Source organism: Osmia lignaria, chromosome 15 (genome assembly GCF_051020975.1).
Source record: "Osmia lignaria lignaria isolate PbOS001 chromosome 15, iyOsmLign1, whole genome shotgun sequence".
Taxonomy (NCBI): domain Eukaryota; kingdom Metazoa; phylum Arthropoda; class Insecta; order Hymenoptera; family Megachilidae; genus Osmia; species Osmia lignaria.
Window position 1 is genome coordinate 3,235,907 of NC_135046.1, and position 18,102 is coordinate 3,254,008.

General features: G+C 42.2%; 1 protein-coding gene across 4 annotated transcripts; it reads left to right on the plus strand.

Annotated features, from left to right (window-relative positions):
• The first annotated feature begins 1,195 nt into the window (after positions 1-1,195).
• On the plus strand, positions 1,196-17,973 carry LOC117612088 (phospholipid-transporting ATPase VD). Of its 4 annotated transcripts, none has more exons than XM_034340811.2 (18): positions 1,196-1,706; positions 5,661-6,236; positions 6,969-7,148; positions 7,262-7,522; positions 12,733-13,008; positions 13,081-13,249; positions 13,327-13,680; positions 13,793-14,094; positions 14,216-14,386; positions 14,470-14,767; positions 14,836-15,268; positions 15,339-15,715; positions 15,788-16,075; positions 16,157-16,408; positions 16,487-16,591; positions 16,663-16,850; positions 16,927-17,091; positions 17,161-17,973. In XM_034340811.2, the coding sequence occupies exons 2-18, from the start codon at positions 5,671-5,673 to the stop codon at positions 17,201-17,203; spliced, it is 4,428 nt and encodes a 1,475-aa protein (XP_034196702.2). In that variant the 5' UTR covers positions 1,196-1,706; positions 5,661-5,670; the 3' UTR covers positions 17,204-17,973. The 4 variants fall into 4 exon arrangements, with proteins under 4 accessions (XP_034196702.2, XP_034196706.2, XP_034196704.2 ...); XM_034340815.2 differs by having other exon boundaries at positions 1,197-1,706; positions 13,793-14,088; XM_034340813.2 differs by lacking the exon at positions 1,196-1,706 and adding an exon at positions 1,801-4,626.
• Positions 17,974-18,102: the final 129 nt, after the last annotated feature.

Sequence of the window (18,102 nt, forward strand, 5' to 3'; positions counted from 1 at the left end):
TATGGGTCGCAGATTTTAGCTTCGTGGTCCTTGACACCTCGGATGCCATAATGTCGGTATACAAAGAGTGTCACTGGTGCTTCGGGGTCCCTGACACCCCGGATGCCATAATGTCGATATGCAAGTAGCATCACCGTTGCAATGGGTCCCTACTACCCCAAGCCATCAGCCACTACGCCATCTATATAAAAGCGACGCAAACTATTCCTTAATTTACCGACTGCCGAGGGGTCGATTACCGTCTGTCGGAAGTGTAGTCAATAAGTCGGTAATTTATTGAGTAGTTTCTACCGCTTTTGTATAGATGGCGAAGTGGTCGAACTTTAAAAGACACGGATAATGCAGCGAGGTGACATTATCGGCAAAAATGGGCCTATCTAGGAATAATTTATGAACTTTTATGATTGATCTACATACTTGTAGCGACTTTCTAACATAGGTTTTGTAAGAATCCAGTCACTGATTAATTAATTATGAACCCTTATAGGGGCGGTGGCTTGAACCTACAAGTATCATTGTTCTGCAGTTTCACTAAAAAAAAGAATAATCATAGCAACAAAAAATAATGATAATACATCTCATGACACATGGGTTGAAAATCGCTATCGTAGTCGATAGAACGGCGCGTGAAAAAGAAATTCACCCGTCGGAGTTTATCGCCTTTTCCAGGCTCGAACGTCCCATTCTCCACGATACCACAGTATAGGAAAGAAAAATCGTAGAACACAAATTTCTTTTACTAGGCTTGTACATCATCCCTTGAATGCTCGTTTTGTTCTATTCGACCCAAAGAATGGCGCTCTGGTCTCCATTTGGACGTACGATTCGCAAAAATGTTTATATTACGAATAAATTAATGCAAGTGAGTCCGATCCGCCATTTTCTTGACTGTTGACAGACATAAATTTCAATATTTTATAACTTTTCGACGATTTGGATAATATAAGGACCAGAGCGCCATTCTTTAGGGCCTCCTGAACACGTCCCTCAAATGTTTTTGCATTCTGTTTAGTAATGACGACGTAATTTGTGTTCTCGTTCCTAGGGATTTTTCTAGGGACTGTCGGTGAAGTTTTCGACGCTCGCATCCCTCTAGGAATTTTACGTTTCTCGTATTAAAAAAAATGTTTAAAGGGAGGCGGCGACGACGATAGATGGCGGTAAGAGCGGGATTGTCGGTGACGGTTGCACTTGGTAAGTTGGCTGATACGAATTGTCAGTATGTGTACGACGATAAGGTCATTCGGTTTGTTACCGCGGAACTCAGAGAAGCGGTTGGACTTGAAGAGAGTGTACACGGATCTCGTGAGTACTTCTCTCGGGACAGTTGTAAGGAAAAACGGACTAACTGGTGTGGAAATCGTATCGTCAGCGTTTACGTGCAATACCGTAACGTGTCAAGAGGATGTGCGGTAGTGAAACTGGTATTCCCAGAGAGATTCGTTGAGAGGAACGCGGCAGATTATAACCCGTTACTTTTCCTGTCAAAAAGAGTCACGCGAAAGTTTTAGTGGATTCTTTTTCGACGTTCACGATTCTGTGTGCTCGATTACTCGCGATTTTCCATAGAGCGACTACTTGTAGACGCAAACATGTGAAACATTTTGAAAATTCGAAAACATCGTGGGGGGATAGTTGTGCCGTCCCTCGTGCCTGCGAGACTATTAACGAAGGCCACGTGGACCACGTCGGGAGCTTGAAAAAATGTGGGTATACTATGCTTATTTTATCTTTTCATTATTTAAACGGTTCTCTTTTCAAATCTGATCGAACGGCATTCACGCTGCTCTATTAGTAAACGAGCGTAAGTCGAAAGTAAGTTGCGATCGTAGGATAAGAAGAGCGTGTTTAGAAAGCAAACGATGGTACTTTTTGAAATATCGTACTCCGGATCGTTTGTCAAACGCGAGATCTGTTTACCGTGATTAAATGCCGCCAAATTCAGAACGATCTACGCTAGTGAGCGCGGTTTCTCGGATACATCTCGAACTAAAAAATTCTTCAATGTGTTTCGAACGACGGGAAATTCCTCGGGACGAATGCTCTGACGTAACTTCTACTTAATGCTTTCTATTTGAACCGCGTACATTTTTCTATCCTACATTTCTACTTCCGAAACAACTTACGTTTTGATTTCGTTGTCGCCTTTCCTCTTTCCCGCCTATACACGTAACAGCATTAGTTTTCTCATTTATTACGAGAAACTTTCATCGAAATGCGGAAGCTCGAAGTTGAAGCGAAACAGTAATGAGAGAGTCTGTGCCGTATGTATAAAGCGCTCGTGATAGAGGATAATCTGAATTCATGGAAGGGAAATATTATACGGCAAGGAAAACGTAGCTAGTTCGTTAACACTCTAACCTACTTGTGGTAGAAGCACGAGGCTCGTAGATTAGCGTCAGCAGGCTTTTTAATAAGGACGATAAATTTGACGAAAGGAAAGGATATAAATTATGCAGAGAGTCGTCGGCTGATCGAGTAGAAAGTGCAATGCTCGTGTAACGATTGCTATTTCGAATGAAGCGATATACGTATACGAGATCGGCATTTGAAACGGACTCGAACCACGTTCCTCGGTTCTTTCGGTACGCTCGAACGGGTCGAAGGTTACCATTGAGGATCGGTTGCGGTTATTTTCAAAGCCACTCCGACCCTCTGAGTGTCCGGCTCCGAAACCGGTTACGTTGGCTGCGCTCCCCGAGCATCGTAGACCTCTCCTAGAACAGCAGGAGAGAAAAAAGTTATAAGTTCCCTAAGCGAGGTCTCCTCTCTTCGTTACAGAATACCTATACGTGTACACTTCTCGTAAAACGAGTTCAACGAAAGAAACAAGCAATGAACGCGCGTTCTCATAAGAGGACACGCGAGTGCTGTGCTAATAACCATCCTTGTCAAGCTAAATTAGGCCAAACTGGATTAAACGATTCAACTCGACGTCGAGTCTACTGTTGAGACGCTTTTCGAGACTCTCCTTGAGAAAAGAGCAACGAGGAAAAAGCGAGACGCTGGTGGAAACGACGAGAGGATCGATAAGGAAAAAAAATAAATAAAGAAATAAATATGGGTCGAGTCAATCATCCTCGAACGGTTAGGGACGAGACTGTTAACGTTTACCATTAATCCTATTTACCTTAGGACGATGATAGCCATTAACGTAGAGGAATTACGTCAGCGCAAAATCGGGCGAGACCGAGGCAAGTGGTTCCAAGTGGCGTAAAATATCGATTACGAGCAAAAAAAAAAAAAAACACATCGAATCATTCATGCTCTCGAGACCCTGTTGAAGCGTTAAATAATTTCAACATTGATTCGTTGCTTCGACGAACGTATTGCATGTTTCTATTGCATTTGAGGTCACTGTTTCAGGGTCATCAATTCTCGTTCGAATCTGATCGAAATCGTAGCCTGACTAGCCTTCTTCTACTCGTTGTAACATGCAAAATGTTCGTTCTTTTTCTATCGTTTCATTTTTTGTATGAAAACTAGCGGCGACGCACCAGGTGCGTCATAGGTTGAGACCAGGGAAGACCTTAACGACGCACCGTGTGCGTCGTTGATCAGATACGCGTTAAGTGACCGCTTGATTCGAGTCGAGATCGATATCAGCCATCAAACCGAGGTAAATCCTGTGTTCTAATGTAAACGGACAATATCAAGGGTAGAAAAGCCGAAGAATGGAATTGGGTCATGCGAGTATCGACGCCTTCTAAACGGGAGGGTTGGCTCGAGTTCTACATGCTGGAATCGGTAACGAGCTGTTATCATTTGCAATTATTGCGTACAAGGTAACACTTCCAAATTGCTGCTTCTATCCGTTGATAGCGCTTCAGAGTTGTATCGACGATCTTTCTTTGGTATACGCTTCGGAAAAAGAAATTTCCCCGTTCGAGAATATAAAAGCGATCCGCGTGTAATAAACGCTGTAAATAATGTATCAGCGATAAACAACATATACATACGTGGAGCAAGGTAAAACATCAATAATGAGTTTGTTCTCTATCGCTCGGCAATAATTAGTTTCGAACCACAATTTACCACCCTTCGAGTGGAAGGCTGGTTATCATGTGCGATAGAATTCGAGCTATTTTGTATCTTGATTCATTGAAAAGCAACTTTGCGTCCAAACAAATAACTCAAACTTACCCCTCTTCCGATCGCGGTTCGACGGGCAAGTTTATTTTTATTCCCTCTTGGTGCTCTTCTGTTTTCCTTCTATTATATGTGAAACGTTCGACTTCGCAAATAGCTTAAGTTTGTTACAATCTTTCTTATATCGATTGCAGTTGCTGATCTGCTCTATTTCTGAACCATACTGTATCTCATTGCAGTTACTTATCCGTAACCACTCCGTGGGTTTGACAGATTTACAAGAATTTTGAATTCGGTGTTAGCAAATTGAAATACGCGACGACGTTGGAACCCGAGCGAAGCATTTTATCGCGCGAAGCATACGCAACGAGGGACCGATAACAGGGATATTTCAGTAGGCTAGCTGGGTGTATCTGGTGTAACTGTGCTCGTTTCGGTCGTTCCGTGCGGGTATTGTGTCACGGAAAAGTGGCACGAACCCTGTAACCCGGCGGCTTTCGTGTAAAATTTACAAAGGAAATATCGATCGACCCAAAGGTGAACCATTGACCTCGCGTTCCATCGAAAAATTCTTCGAATATTTCGATAAAGAAATATCTTCTGTTTCCGTTCTTCTTATGCCGAAGAATACAGAGTGTTTCGAAAAGATTGTACCCGATCAGCTGATTGCATAGACATCTAAGTCTCGTGTAGGGCGCTTGAAACTTTTCGATTTCTTTTTACACGGAGAATCAACAGCTCGAGCCTTTCTTCCGTCGCACCTAGATGTAAGTCGTGGTAACCAAAACCTTGTGAAAGTTGATCTCATCAGCGATGCTATTGGATTACTCGTTGTAAGGTGATTAGAGTTTCGCAACATTTTGTAAACTCTTCCGAAGCATCGCCGGCGACTCTAATCCATTCGCGTTTCTGCGGTGTTTGCTTACTCTCGAAAAGAGAAAAAAAAAGAAAAAACAACTCTTCTCTCTTTCTCCAACCCCCTTTGTACCCTCGTATCCCTCTTGCTCTTTCACTCAGCAATCTTATTAATAGCATATCTGTGCCGGGCAAGTGCAAGTGCACCCACGATCGCGACAGCAACCGTACTCGAAATGCATTACGTTACTTCCTGCATATCGTCCGGTGGGTCCCAACGCCGGGGTTGTTTTCCCTCGTCCGATGGTACATCCTATAAATAGATCGATCGATTTTTCGCAGGATTTCCACGATTCATGGAACAACGAAGATCATCCGACACTTATACATATTCCTTCGATTATTTATACTCGTTGGTCCATCATTCGTGCGTTTCATCGGCGATCGTTGTTTCGCAGAAATACAGAAACACACACTCGATGTTTCGATTCTCTGCCATGTGGCTTTTGTTCGTTGCTATTTATCTCGTTTGCATCCTGTGCCGTTGAACCATTTCCTCGATTCGGTTTTAACGCCAAGGTTTTCCAGTGGTTTTATTTTGTTGTAAAAGAAATCGTAACGTAACTGGCGACGCAGCGTATGCGTCTTACGGAGTTGACTCAGTGTTTTTCATCGATCGCAAGTAACCAACGCAACACGTGAATCTTTGTCCCCAGATGTGCCAACATGTCCGAAGCCGGCGCGCAAGAAGCTGCGAGCGAGATCGAGAGACAGGCGTCGGTTTACGTGTTCCCAGGATCGGGATTGAATCAGCAGCATTATCCCGGATCAGCGGTCATGTCGTTGCAGCCAGCGATCGGCTCAATTCCCGATACTTCGATACCCAACACGATCTCGTCGACCGGAGGATTCGGCAAAGTAGACGCCGAGGAGGACGAGGCGATTCGAAACAGAAGAAGACCATTGCCGAGGACTCACGCCAGATCGGCCAGTCATGGAGGAGTATTGGCGGATTGCCTGACGAGCACGGGATACCAGGCGCAGACGGGATCGTATCTCGGTCCTTTGTCCGCGATCGGAGCTGCCAGACCATCGGCACTGAAGAAACCCGGTCACCAAAGGGCGTTCAGTCAAGGTCAGGTGATCGAGGTACAGGGTCACTCGGTCACAGGACACAGCCGGGTCGGATCCAGGACGGACTTTATCCTTCCACCCGGACACAGGGAGGAACCGAGACCGCCCACCGCTGGGAGGGTGCCCTCCTTTCGAGGACACTCGCGACAGGCGTCCAGGTATGTTCACCAGTAATAATTGATACATAGTGAGGTCGATTCGCGAAAATATTCATGAAACAATCACGTGATTCCTCATTGTCAAAACGGTTTCTCCCGCTCTCACTGGTTCGCGATACTATTGATATACGAGCACAAATTTTATATTATCTTATATCAACAGCACGATCAATGTTCATGATCAAATAAAATGCTGAGAGCCCAATAGTTAATTCTTCGAACTCTCTGGACCAAAGGCATTCGTAACTCAATACGTAAACGTAAAGTGTTGAAATATAGATAAGGGCTAATGAGAGCCCGCCTAGCATGAGGATTTTTGGCTGTTGCCAGTCAGTCGTTTTTAGAAAAGCCAAGGGAGAACATCCTTTTGTTTTTTTTTTCATTTCACCTTTGTCCTGCTTCCCAATACCAATAGATACTTTTAAATTGAAGATGTTGCAGAAGTTCAGCTGTCGGTGATATTAATTAATGAGAAATGAGAATAGACTGGAGCAGAGGATTAAAATTTGAAGAGTTACTCGCAACTACGCGTCCAGCAGTTCATAACTATGACATTCGTTCGATCGATGTTGCTCTTCTACGTGTAGTCTCTATTAACATCCGCGCGGTTTTGCAATCGAATTGGTAATAGGGCGTGTGCGAGATCAATTGCTCATAAATTATTCCACCTCTACGTCGTTTAAAAAAAATTCACCTTGTCGCCGCTAACATGGATGTGTTTATTGTTCCCAGATCAGAGTCGATATACACGATAAGACGTAGCGCAGAACCTCCGTGGTGGAGGAGACTCTGGGCCCGATGCTTCGGCCCGTTACCCGATGAACCTCGCTTAAGGACAATAGTACCAAATCACTTAGTACCGCCGAAGACACCTTCGAGTCAGCATCCTAATGGAAAGAGAGTGAACAATAGGTAATTCGAGCCTAAGGGTGTCGTTAACTTCCGGGGTGCCCTGTGTAAACTTTGGGCGACTAAGCAAACAAGTAGGGCTCGCGATGATAACGATCATATTCTTATGTTTCCAGAGTGCGCACAACAAAATACACTATGCTGAGCTTCCTACCTCGCAACATTATCGAACAATTTCACCGCGTGGCCAATATATATTTCGTGTTTATCGTGTTGCTTAATTGGGTGCCAGCAATCAACGCGTTCGGCAAAGAAGTCGCCATGATACCTGTAATCTTCGTCCTAGGCGTGACAGCGCTGAAAGATTACTTTGAGGATCGGCGAAGACTTGCCAGCGACCGGCGTGTCAATAATTCCACATGTCGGGTCTACGTGGGGTGAGTCAAAAATTCAATCGTCCATGAATTTCCAAAGGCTTCGACTTAGTCCGATGTATCGGATACATGCATTCGGAGGAGGTGAATTGCATAGCTTCGAAGAAGAGATAAATCACTACCATGGTAAACACAGGCGAACCTGTTTCCGCGCTGTTCATTAATCGAGTCCCGTTTGCTAATTGCAAAAACCTGTGAAATCGAGTGGAACGAAGATAAAGTGCTGTTCGATTTAACTTATTCAAGGTTTAAGCAAGAAGGAACGGTGATTCGCGACAGCATGCTCATTTTAAATGCTTTTCAGAATTGTTATTCGATACAAAGTAAACGTAACTGTTTGGCAGCTCGCAGACTCGATAAGAGATTAAAATGAAGATTGTCGGAGCGTCTGTCTCGGTACACCTTTTTGGGAGCCAGCGATTGCTGATAACTTAGCCGTACATGCTCGAAAGACGTTCGAATCGCTGAAAAATTCTTCCAATCATAAAACTAACAAGAATACTTCCTTCGATTCCTTCGGGGTCATGGCTGAAGCGTTTCGTTTCTTTCCTCGTTTGGTCATCCTTACTGCGTAAATGCTGTTTTATTGCTCTGTACAGCCTTGTTTACCCACCTTTCTCAGCCACGCAGTGAAAAAGAGTTTCAAGGTATTCCGCTGCTTGTAAAGATGACTATCAACAAATTTTAAGAGCACCTTTTTATCTTCCGATAATCTACCTTTAATTAATTAATACAAAGTTTCGTCGTGTTTGAAAAGGAAGAGTGAAGTCTAGGTGAATTGAGTTATTCTAAAAGCAAATGCATTATTCATTCGTTTAGACTATTACATGTTCCTGTTGTTTGCGCTTCTCTTATAATCTTGTAAAATTACAGCGCGCACCTGTTCCATATAAGGCAAAGTTTTTTTCAACTCTGCAACCTCGCAATTAGCAGTGGGGTGCTAATTGCGCCTCATAAACGCATAAACCCATAAACGCTTGGTGATATTAAATTTATCGCGTAGAATGTTAAAATTTCACCTCCGTAATATCACGTACGACGAAAATACCGTATTATTATTGATACCGAGCCAAACTGAAAATTATTGATAGCCAAAAATGAGTATAAATAACGTTGTGGCAGAAGTATACGGAGTAGAAAGGGTTAAGTGCACCCTCGATGGAATCGGTGATAAGCATCAATTTACTCATTGAACGAGTGAACGAATCGATACATATCGATATTCGAGGCTGTTCTATCGCAATCATTCGAAGGAATGCCACGGCAATCTTTGAAATGGAATTACTAGGTCGAGCGGAATTCCTAAAAGTTTTTTCACTGTTGGAATCGTGCATGATTTTCAAGATTTTATCATTCCCAGGGGCCGTGAAGGCGCGTTACCACTTCTAATCGCTGAAAATATACGCGTACCATCTGTAACGCGACAAAGAGAGCAGATGACAGTGTAGAAAATAAATGTACTCGGTAAGCGACGATTGGACTGCATGTCATTCATAATGTAACTCAATTCCGCGGCTCGATCGATGGAGACCGATTCCGACACGCGGGAGAACCAGTTGCACAACTGATACACGTGCCTCGACTTTGACCTTACACGTTTATTCGTTTACAAATAATCAATTAAACGGAGTGCAATTCCGTAAATCCACAAAAAGACGGCGTTTATGCGGTGGTATATTCCTGTATGAATTACAGAGAAATCACGACGATCTTGCGGGCCAAGCAAATGAGAATATGTAGGCCTGTTCGATGAATTCCTGGAAACGTTGATTGATGTCCTGAACGATACACTTTCATTGCCACCCTCGATTCCTTGTGCGTGGGCGGAGGTTCGATTGAGAAACGTGTTTACGGTTGTCCACGTTTGATCGCGGATCGCCAACGCAATAACTCTATTTCATCGATCAACGCTTTGATGCACGCGCATTTTCTGCAACGTTAAGGCTTTTCCTTTTAATACCGATGCAACGTATCTGATAAATCAGTGGAAAAAAAAAAAAAAAAAATAGAACACCTTGGAAATTGTCCATGACGTTGCGGCAAATTGAACCGAGCCAAATCGCTTCTGTGATTTTTTTTTTTTCCTGTCTGGTGGCAAGATCGCTGAAAGGGAGCGAGCCTGCCAGCTGGAACAGGAAGCAGAGGAAAAAGTGAAACTAGGAAGAAACGTTGAAGAACGTCCAAGCATAAGCTTGAACTCGGTCGCTGCCTCTGCGGGGGACGATTCGTTGACGCTGAAAGGAAGCTAACGGGGCTGACAGACGTTTTCGAGAGGAAAGGAGGTCGAGAGAAAAATCGCGTACGCGTTCATCAAAGAAAATACCAGAGAGCTATCAAACGAATGCGCGAGGAATGCATTCCAATGTGAAGAGCAATCTTTTCTACGAAACGTTCCAACGAGTTAATTGTTACGAATGAAAATTCAATTTGAAGAAGAAGGAGAATGGTAGGATATTTGAGGATCGAACGATCGGCAATAACCGTTAATCGAATCTGGCGAACGTCAGTGGGCGGAGGCGTGTTTACACGAGCATTCGATGTAAAAATCGCCGTAAGCGTGAACCACGACTGGTTCGGTAAAACCCTTCCGTGGCGGCACGTTTCTTACGACCTTTACCTACTTTAATTCGCGGCTACACGCACGCGCTGACCTTCTTTGGCCTCCCGTTTAATTTCGTTCACTGACGAGATCGACAGTCGCCTGCTAAATCCCGCAATGTCAAGAACGAGCAGATAAATCTTCCTAGCGAATTCTCCGCCTCCATTAACCCTTTCCGTCGCCACCAACGGCACATAATACGGCTGGTACTGGGACGAGACAGAAGTAACAAGTACATCTTGCCACGCTAAAGTTCCAAACTCGGAGCCAACGCGATATCGATATCATTTGTTTGACATAAGTGTCGATATTGGGCCGAGATACGCGCACTGCCGCGCCGTCGTTCAAATCGTTTATTTTTAAAAATAGCACTCGACCATTTTATATCAATCAGCATCGATACAATCACTTTGTAACACGATACGATGTAACCGAAAAGCGACAAGCCTTTTTAAAGAGCGAGACGAGGAAATTGTTTTCAACGATTTCGATGAAACATAAAAAGATTGAAAAGGCCGCTGACGTAATCAATTATTGTGTCACAGTTACATTTTGTTTCGTTTCCTGATAAGACTTGAATAAATAAAATTGTGATTTTCAGAAAAATAAAAAATGAAAAATAAACTCTGATCTACGCTTCTTTCTTTTTCTTTTCCACAGTAAACCCATCCATCACACTTGAGTGCCGGAAACGAGGGAGCTCTTTATAAAAATATTCCAATAGCGATATGTTAATCGTAACGTCATTCCCAAGATTATTATCATCGAATATAATTTGTCCTAACAAGCGATAATTGCGCTATTGCTTGCACGATAACGGAAAAAAACGATCGACGTTTCTGTAGATTCGCCTTACAGTGTAAGTAGATAATGCGATCAACCATCGGACGCGAATCCTTTGAAATATTTTCTATTCGCAATATTTCAATATTTCCACTGTCTGTCGAAATCTTCGTCAGTTTTTGAAATCGTGCGAAACACGATAGTAAAAACTACGTAATGAATAATTATCTATAAAGAAAGAAATTAGGTAAATGATGATTTATTATCTAATCAGCAGGTTATCTATAATGAAGGTGTGTGTTGCATAAAAGAATTTCTAAGGTTACCCGGTTGGTGCCGTCACCGCGGCCGATTTATCAGCTTTTTGTTATCGTAAAAATTTTAACGAACCAAGCTTCTCTTTCGTCGATACGTGCTCGTTAAAAGTAGATTTAATTACAAACGGTACTTCACACGGTTATTGAAATTGTGTATCTTATAATTAGACGATCACTAGAATATCAAAATAATTTTTTTGCAATCGTGTCGCAAGAACTCTTTGAATCAAGAGGACTTTTGTAACTCGTTGACTGTTCATCCTTGAAAGCATATAATAATAATTATACTGTTAACAACTATTCTTCCATGAACAAGGAGGTACACGTCATGCGTCCTCGGGAATAAGAGGTATGCAAATTAGAACCAGTGTTCGATTTCACGAGTTCCGATTGCCGTCGAAGACACGCCGGTTTTCACGGTTACAAAGCGTGCTCCCACTCGATGAAAGGGAATTTAACTGACGATATTTCAATGTCTCAAAGAAACGCGACGGTGTAATGAAGCGTCGCCTAAAGGTTACAGATCAACGCGAACCTCGTCTCAACTAAAATCCTACGTAACGATGACCCCTTAAATGAAGTCTAGGTCAAATTTGATCATTCCTCGCCTTCCGTTAACAATGATATATTGTTTAGGAGAAATAAATAAGCGAAAGTTACCTTGAAACGAACCTCCGTTTTTTACATACATAGCACGTGGCACCCATTGAAATCGCGCGATTCGTGTTTCCGAAACGTTCTTCACATTTTTGTAATTATATGCAACTGGCCTTGTCATTTAATCGGTCTAAATCGACCGTCAAGTTCATCGCGAATCTGAAACTGTGCAATAGTTATCGGTTGTATTTGCGTACACATTTTTCGTTAACAGAAGTTTATGATCACTTCTTTGCTTATCTATGGAAGATGAAGATACCTTAAGCCAGGGGTGGGCAATTGTTTTGACTCGGGGCCACTTTGTAGAAGCGTAGGTTAGCGGAGAGCCGCACCTTTTAAAATGATTGCATTCATTAGTTAATTTTGCATAAAAATCAATAAATATGAATTCAATTTATTTAAATACGAGACGAATCTTCGGTCGCGCACGAGAAGGAAATCTCGGTTCTCGTTATTTGCTCACCTCTGCCTTAAGCACCTAATCCTTTATATCGTCGAAAATCCCGAGAGAAGAAAGTTGAAATTGTTTCAGCAAATGTCTTATGGTTCGAAGCGTTGAACCATAACGATGATTAATTAAGAATAATCGACGTCCGACCGTTGCGACGCTTCGATTATCTAGATATATGCTCCCAATTATCATTGATAGCAAAGTTTAGCGTTTTGCTGATCCGGTCATTAATTACCGAAAGAAGTTGTTTCTTGTTTCTTCCAAGTATTCGCGGTGGAGTAAAATTACGCTGTCTGTAGATTGGTGTAACGTTACGTTTTCAAAGTTCGTGGTTACCAGGTGGCCAAAGCACCTCTTGCAGCGGCGATCAATTGTATTTGAAAATATTTGTTGCACCTGATTGCAGGGACGACGACAGGTACGCAAAGGTAGCGTGGAAGGATGTTAAGGTCGGCGACCTGGTGCACCTCTCGAACAACGAACTCGTACCCGCCGACGTGTTGCTGCTGCGAAGCAGCGATCCTCAGGGCGTTGCTTACATCGACACCTGTAATCTCGACGGCGAGACGAATCTGAAGCAACGACAAGTCGCACGAGGCTTCGTGGATCTGCAGGACACCTTCCGACCCGCGAAATTCCGATCCGTAATCGAGGTCGATCAACCGAGCACCAGGATATACAGGTAATCTTGGAAATAATTTGAGAAAGGGTAAGGTAAGACGTGGCTCGTTGCGATTAACGCTGGTAATTGCAGGTTTCACGGAGCTGTCGTTCATCCGAACGGTGGTAGAGTACCTGTTTCCACGGAGAATCTTCTGCTCAGGGAATGTTTGTTGAAAAACACCGATTTTGTCGAGGGAATAGTGATATACGCTGGTCACGAGACGAAAGCCTTGCTTAATAACGGTGGACCTAGGTATAAGGTAAACGAGTTCATTTTCATCAGGGCTTAATCATTTTTCAAGATTAACGTAAATTGAAAGAAAAAATATTTTTCCAGTGTTCTCGTCTTGAGAAACAAATGAACAGGGACGTGGTGTGGTGCGTTGTGATCCTGGTGGTGTTATGCCTGATCGGTGCAATCGGTTGCCGATTTTGGCTCTCCAGCTATGCCGGTTCGACGTTCGTCCCGTTTATCCCAGTCCTGCAGGATCCAAATTACGAGAGTATGTTAACGTTCTGGACGTTCGTGATTATCCTTCAAGTGATGATACCGTTGAGCCTGTACGTCACTCTAGAAATGGCGAAAGTCGGCCAGGTTTATCATATTGGCCACGATATCGGCCTGTACGACGCGGAGACGGGACGCTCGGCTGAATGTCGCGCGCTCAATATCACGGAGGAATTAGGTCAGGTGAGGAATCGATCAAATTTGTCCGTGATTTTGATTAACCCAATATCATCCCTCACTGTAATTTAATAACAAATAACAGTTCTAAAGAGAAACGGTCATTCTATTTCAACAGGTGCAGTATATATTCTCAGATAAAACTGGTACGCTTACGGAGAACAAAATGCTGTTCAGGCGATGTATCGTGGGGGGTCAGGATTATTCGCACACAGGGGACGGTGAAAATTTGGTACCTTCCTCGCGGCTTAAGGAAGATCTCCTTATAGGTACATTTAGACAACATCTACAAGAATTCCTAGTCGTATTAGCGATATGTAATACCGTTGTGGTCAATTCTCAACCTCATTACGACACTATGAACTCTAGTGGAGTGATCGAGGAGCTTCAGCGAAACGGCGATGAAACTGGAAGGTTTGTGTATGTTATTCTTTCTCTCTTATTAGCGAGACTCTTCACTGTTTTACAGTTTATCATTGTTAAAGGCTTTTGAATGGAGGACGATAATGAAACACAGTTCATTATCACGTTCATGTTTCAGATACACTAGAATGATAGACTCTAGAAGTTTAACACCTTCGCCGGTTATCCCTTTGTCCACGCTGTCGCATCCGACGGATAGTCTGGAGGAAAACGTGTCGTCAATATCTTCGATGGTTGAGATCGAGTCTGTTTTAAATAACAGCAGCAAACTATCGAGTAAACTGCCTAGGTCAATATTTCCACTCTGTTTGTTATGTTTTTATAAATAGAATTTCATTTCATTTCGAAACGCTAAATAATAACTATCTGTAGGCCAAAGTTTCTAAATGTGACGTCGATACCAAGTTTAGGAATAGGATTGTTAGGAAGGAAATTGTCTCCGAACGGAGCGCAGAAAAGGCGAGGTCCGTTGAGTCCCGTTATCGGCACGAACGGCAAGAACGGAGGCGAATTGTTACCTACCGCTGCGATTTACGAAGCGGAAAGCCCGGATGAGCTCGCCTTAGTGAACGCCGCTCGTGCTTATGATGTGAAGCTTCTTAAGCGAACGGCACGAAGCGCGATCGTCGGTTTGCCAGATAAATCCATCCTTACTTTTGAAATTCTTCATGTAAGTTCCCTCCTCATGGATCAGTGAAAGTAAATTTATTGTAACGACTGATACATCTTAAATTTCAGGTTCTACCTTTCGACTCTAACAGAAAGTGTATGTCCATCTTGGTGCGACACCCTCTAACGAATGAGCTGGTATTGTACAGCAAAGGTGCCGACACCGCTATACTATCGTCTCTGACCTCTCAGGATGAAAATTCTATCACGACGATTAAAGCACGACAGCATTTGCAATCTTATGCCCGCCAGGGTCTTCGAACCCTAGTGATGGCTAAAAAATCTTTGACCGCTCAGGAGTACGAGACTTGGCGACAAACGCATACCGAAGCGGAATTAGCAATGGAAAATCGTGAATTACGTATCAAAGATTCGTATGCGAGACTCGAATCCCGTTTAACGCTTCTAGGTGCTACTGGGATCGAAGATAAACTCCAAGCTGGTGTACCTGAAACAATGGCTACCCTGATGGCAGCAGGGATCGTAATTTGGGTGTTAACAGGTATAATCAAAAGTTTACAGTTTATGATATAATTTAAGATATTCGGTTAATGGAAATTTTAAATTGTTAGGAGACAAGCCAGAGACTGCGGTTAACATTGCATACTCAGCGCGTCTTTTTTCACCCGCGATGCAATTATTGTGGTTGCAAGCGAGGTCTAAATCTGTTGCTGAAACTTTGATCCGCGGTTATTTAGAATCTGCACGAAAGGAAAGTATAAGAAGAGGAACGGATAATTTTAGAGAGATTGCGATGCTCGGTCGTGATACTGCGGAAAATGAGGCCCACAGAGTAGACAGTCCGTGGCCAAGGCAACGCGCACTCGTTGTGGATGGAAAGACACTGACTGTTATTCTTGATCCTCGGTCAGGATTGATCCGACCGTTTCTGGAATTAACAAAAACGTGCTCCAGTGTACTAGCGTGTCGAGCAACACCTCTTCAGAAGGTAGAACGAATGCCACTTTTTGGGTCTAACGTTCTGTTAAGCATAGATCTTAACCCGTTATTCATGTCACAGGCGTACATAGTGCGGATAGTAAAGGAGCAACTGGGAATGAGAACCCTGGCAATAGGCGATGGCGCGAACGATGTTAGCATGATTCAGACCGCGGATGTGGGCGTTGGTATCACTGGACACGAAGGGACGCAAGCTGTAATGGCCGCAGATTTTGCTGTTCCACGATTCTCCATGCTTAGTAGACTTCTCCTGTTACACGGACATTGGTGTTACGACCGTTTGTCTAGGATGATTTTGTATTTCTTTTACAAAAATGCCACCTTTGTCTTCCTTGTATTTTGGTTTCAGGTATAATACTCGATACCTCTACCAAATGTACCGCTTACATAATTTGTTTTTTTAACACAACATCTTATTTCATATATGTAGTTATATTGTGGCTTCACTGGATCAGTTATGATGGACCAAATTTATCTAATGTTGTACAATCTACTATTTACCTCTATGCCACCACTAGTATTGGGTGTGTACGATCGAGTAGCTTCACCTAGTGTACTGATGTCTATGCCTCATCTTTACAAAAGAGGACGCCTTGGACTCGTTTACAAACCGCAATCGTTTTGGATAACCATTATTGATGCTTTATATCAAAGTATCGTTATTTTTTTCGTAAACGCAGCTGTTAGTATGGTCTTGAAATTATTTGAAACGTTCAGTAAAGGTGCATTGTTCTGAATAAATTGGAACTTTTGGGTTTAGATATACTATGATTCGACCATTGACATATGGGAATTTGGAACCGCCGTAATGACGTGCTGTATCATTGTCATGCTGACACATGTTGCCATAGAAGTTAAATCCTGGGTAAGAGGAATTTTCAAACAATTTTCAAATGGTACAAAATACATATTGTACGATTGCTATTTCATTTTCAGACCATAATTCACGTTTTGGCCATAATGGGATCACTAGGAGTATTTTTTGGATTCTGTTTAATTTATAACGTGATTTGTGTTAATTGTATGGGCTTACCCTGTTCATACTGGGTAATGGAAGTGGCCATCACCAGATACACGTATTGGCTTACAGTAGTGCTTACCTGTGTTCTAGCATTGTTACCTAGGTATGAAAGTTTCGTGCAGACATATGAAAAATTAACAAACATTTGAGTGTGACTGTTATTATCGTTTGTTTGACAGGTTATTTTATAAAACAATAAAATCGACTATATCTCCTGATCTCATGCAAAGTGCCACACTTAACGCACCATTAAAAAGTGGTAGCCGTAGACAACGGATCGCCGAAAGAAGCGAAAACAATTTTATCGCTGGTTGGTCGCGTTCGACTCAGCATGCAACCATAAGGTACGTATATATAAGTTTTATTTTTAATGTATGATATATGTAAATTTAGGATTTAACTCTCTGCTTTAGGACCGAAAGCAAGAACGATGCGTTAACAACAATTGTTGCATGACAGAACCTGAAAAGTCAACCAAGACTGTCAGAAGATTGTAAAGGAAAAATGGAAACTATTAAGAGTGCTGCTTCATTAGAGTTAACGGAAAGGAAAACAACACGCTTTGCCGCATTTCAACGTTTACTGTTCCTAAGGAGTGAAAAAGTATTGTTAGGAAGTGTATATTATTTTTAAACACAAGATACTTCAGAGAAACTGTATTGTTCACTGAAATGATCGTTTATTTCTCGATCGTCTTCACTGTTCATCGATTAGTATTTTTTAATTGAATCGAGTGGCCTTAAATCTCAGATTACTATTCGTTGCATTTGATGGCTGTGACTTTTAGGGACCAAGACTGTTAGTCCAATAGCAATATCAATGACTATCAGAGGTTCATGCAAAAGATTCACATGTAGATTCATTGATACGTGTCTGCGCGAAATGTACATCAATTTAATTAAAATGTAGTTACTATAGGAATAAGCATGAAGAAATGTATATTGTAAAAAGATATATTAAATGTACATTATCTTTTATGAAATTTAGATTGTATAAATTACATATATGTAAGCTGCATAACCCGAGAGCGTCAAACGTGTGTATTTCATACTCATTATACTCGTGTATTATTATTGTAATATTGAAATAGTACACGCGATCTGCCAGTAGGTACAAAGGTTTTATTAAACATATTGTACATATAAGACGATATCGACAACGCGTTGCACGTGGTGACATAGTATTTTGATAAATATAAGTTGCATGTATGTTGCAATATCAGTAAAATCGAGTGTTGTTAAAATTTTGACATTTCATTTAACACCTTCTACTATCTTATAGAATACAGAGCATGTTACGGAGGATTTCAATTTACCCTCGCTAAATTTTCTAGTTACTTTTACAATTTTCTTGTC

Excerpts from the sequence above, each read along its gene's own strand:
- LOC117612088 (XM_034340811.2), top strand. The coding sequence starts at position 5,671 with ATGTCCGAAGCCGGCGCGCAAGAAGCTGCGAGCGAGATCGAGAGACAG. Across the intron at positions 13,681-13,792 it reads TCACGGAGGAATTAGGTCAG|GTGCAGTATATATTCTCAGA; the intron begins GTGAGGAATCGA and ends CTATTTCAACAG. Across the intron at positions 17,092-17,160 it reads ACTCAGCATGCAACCATAAG|GACCGAAAGCAAGAACGATG; the intron begins GTACGTATATAT and ends TCTCTGCTTTAG.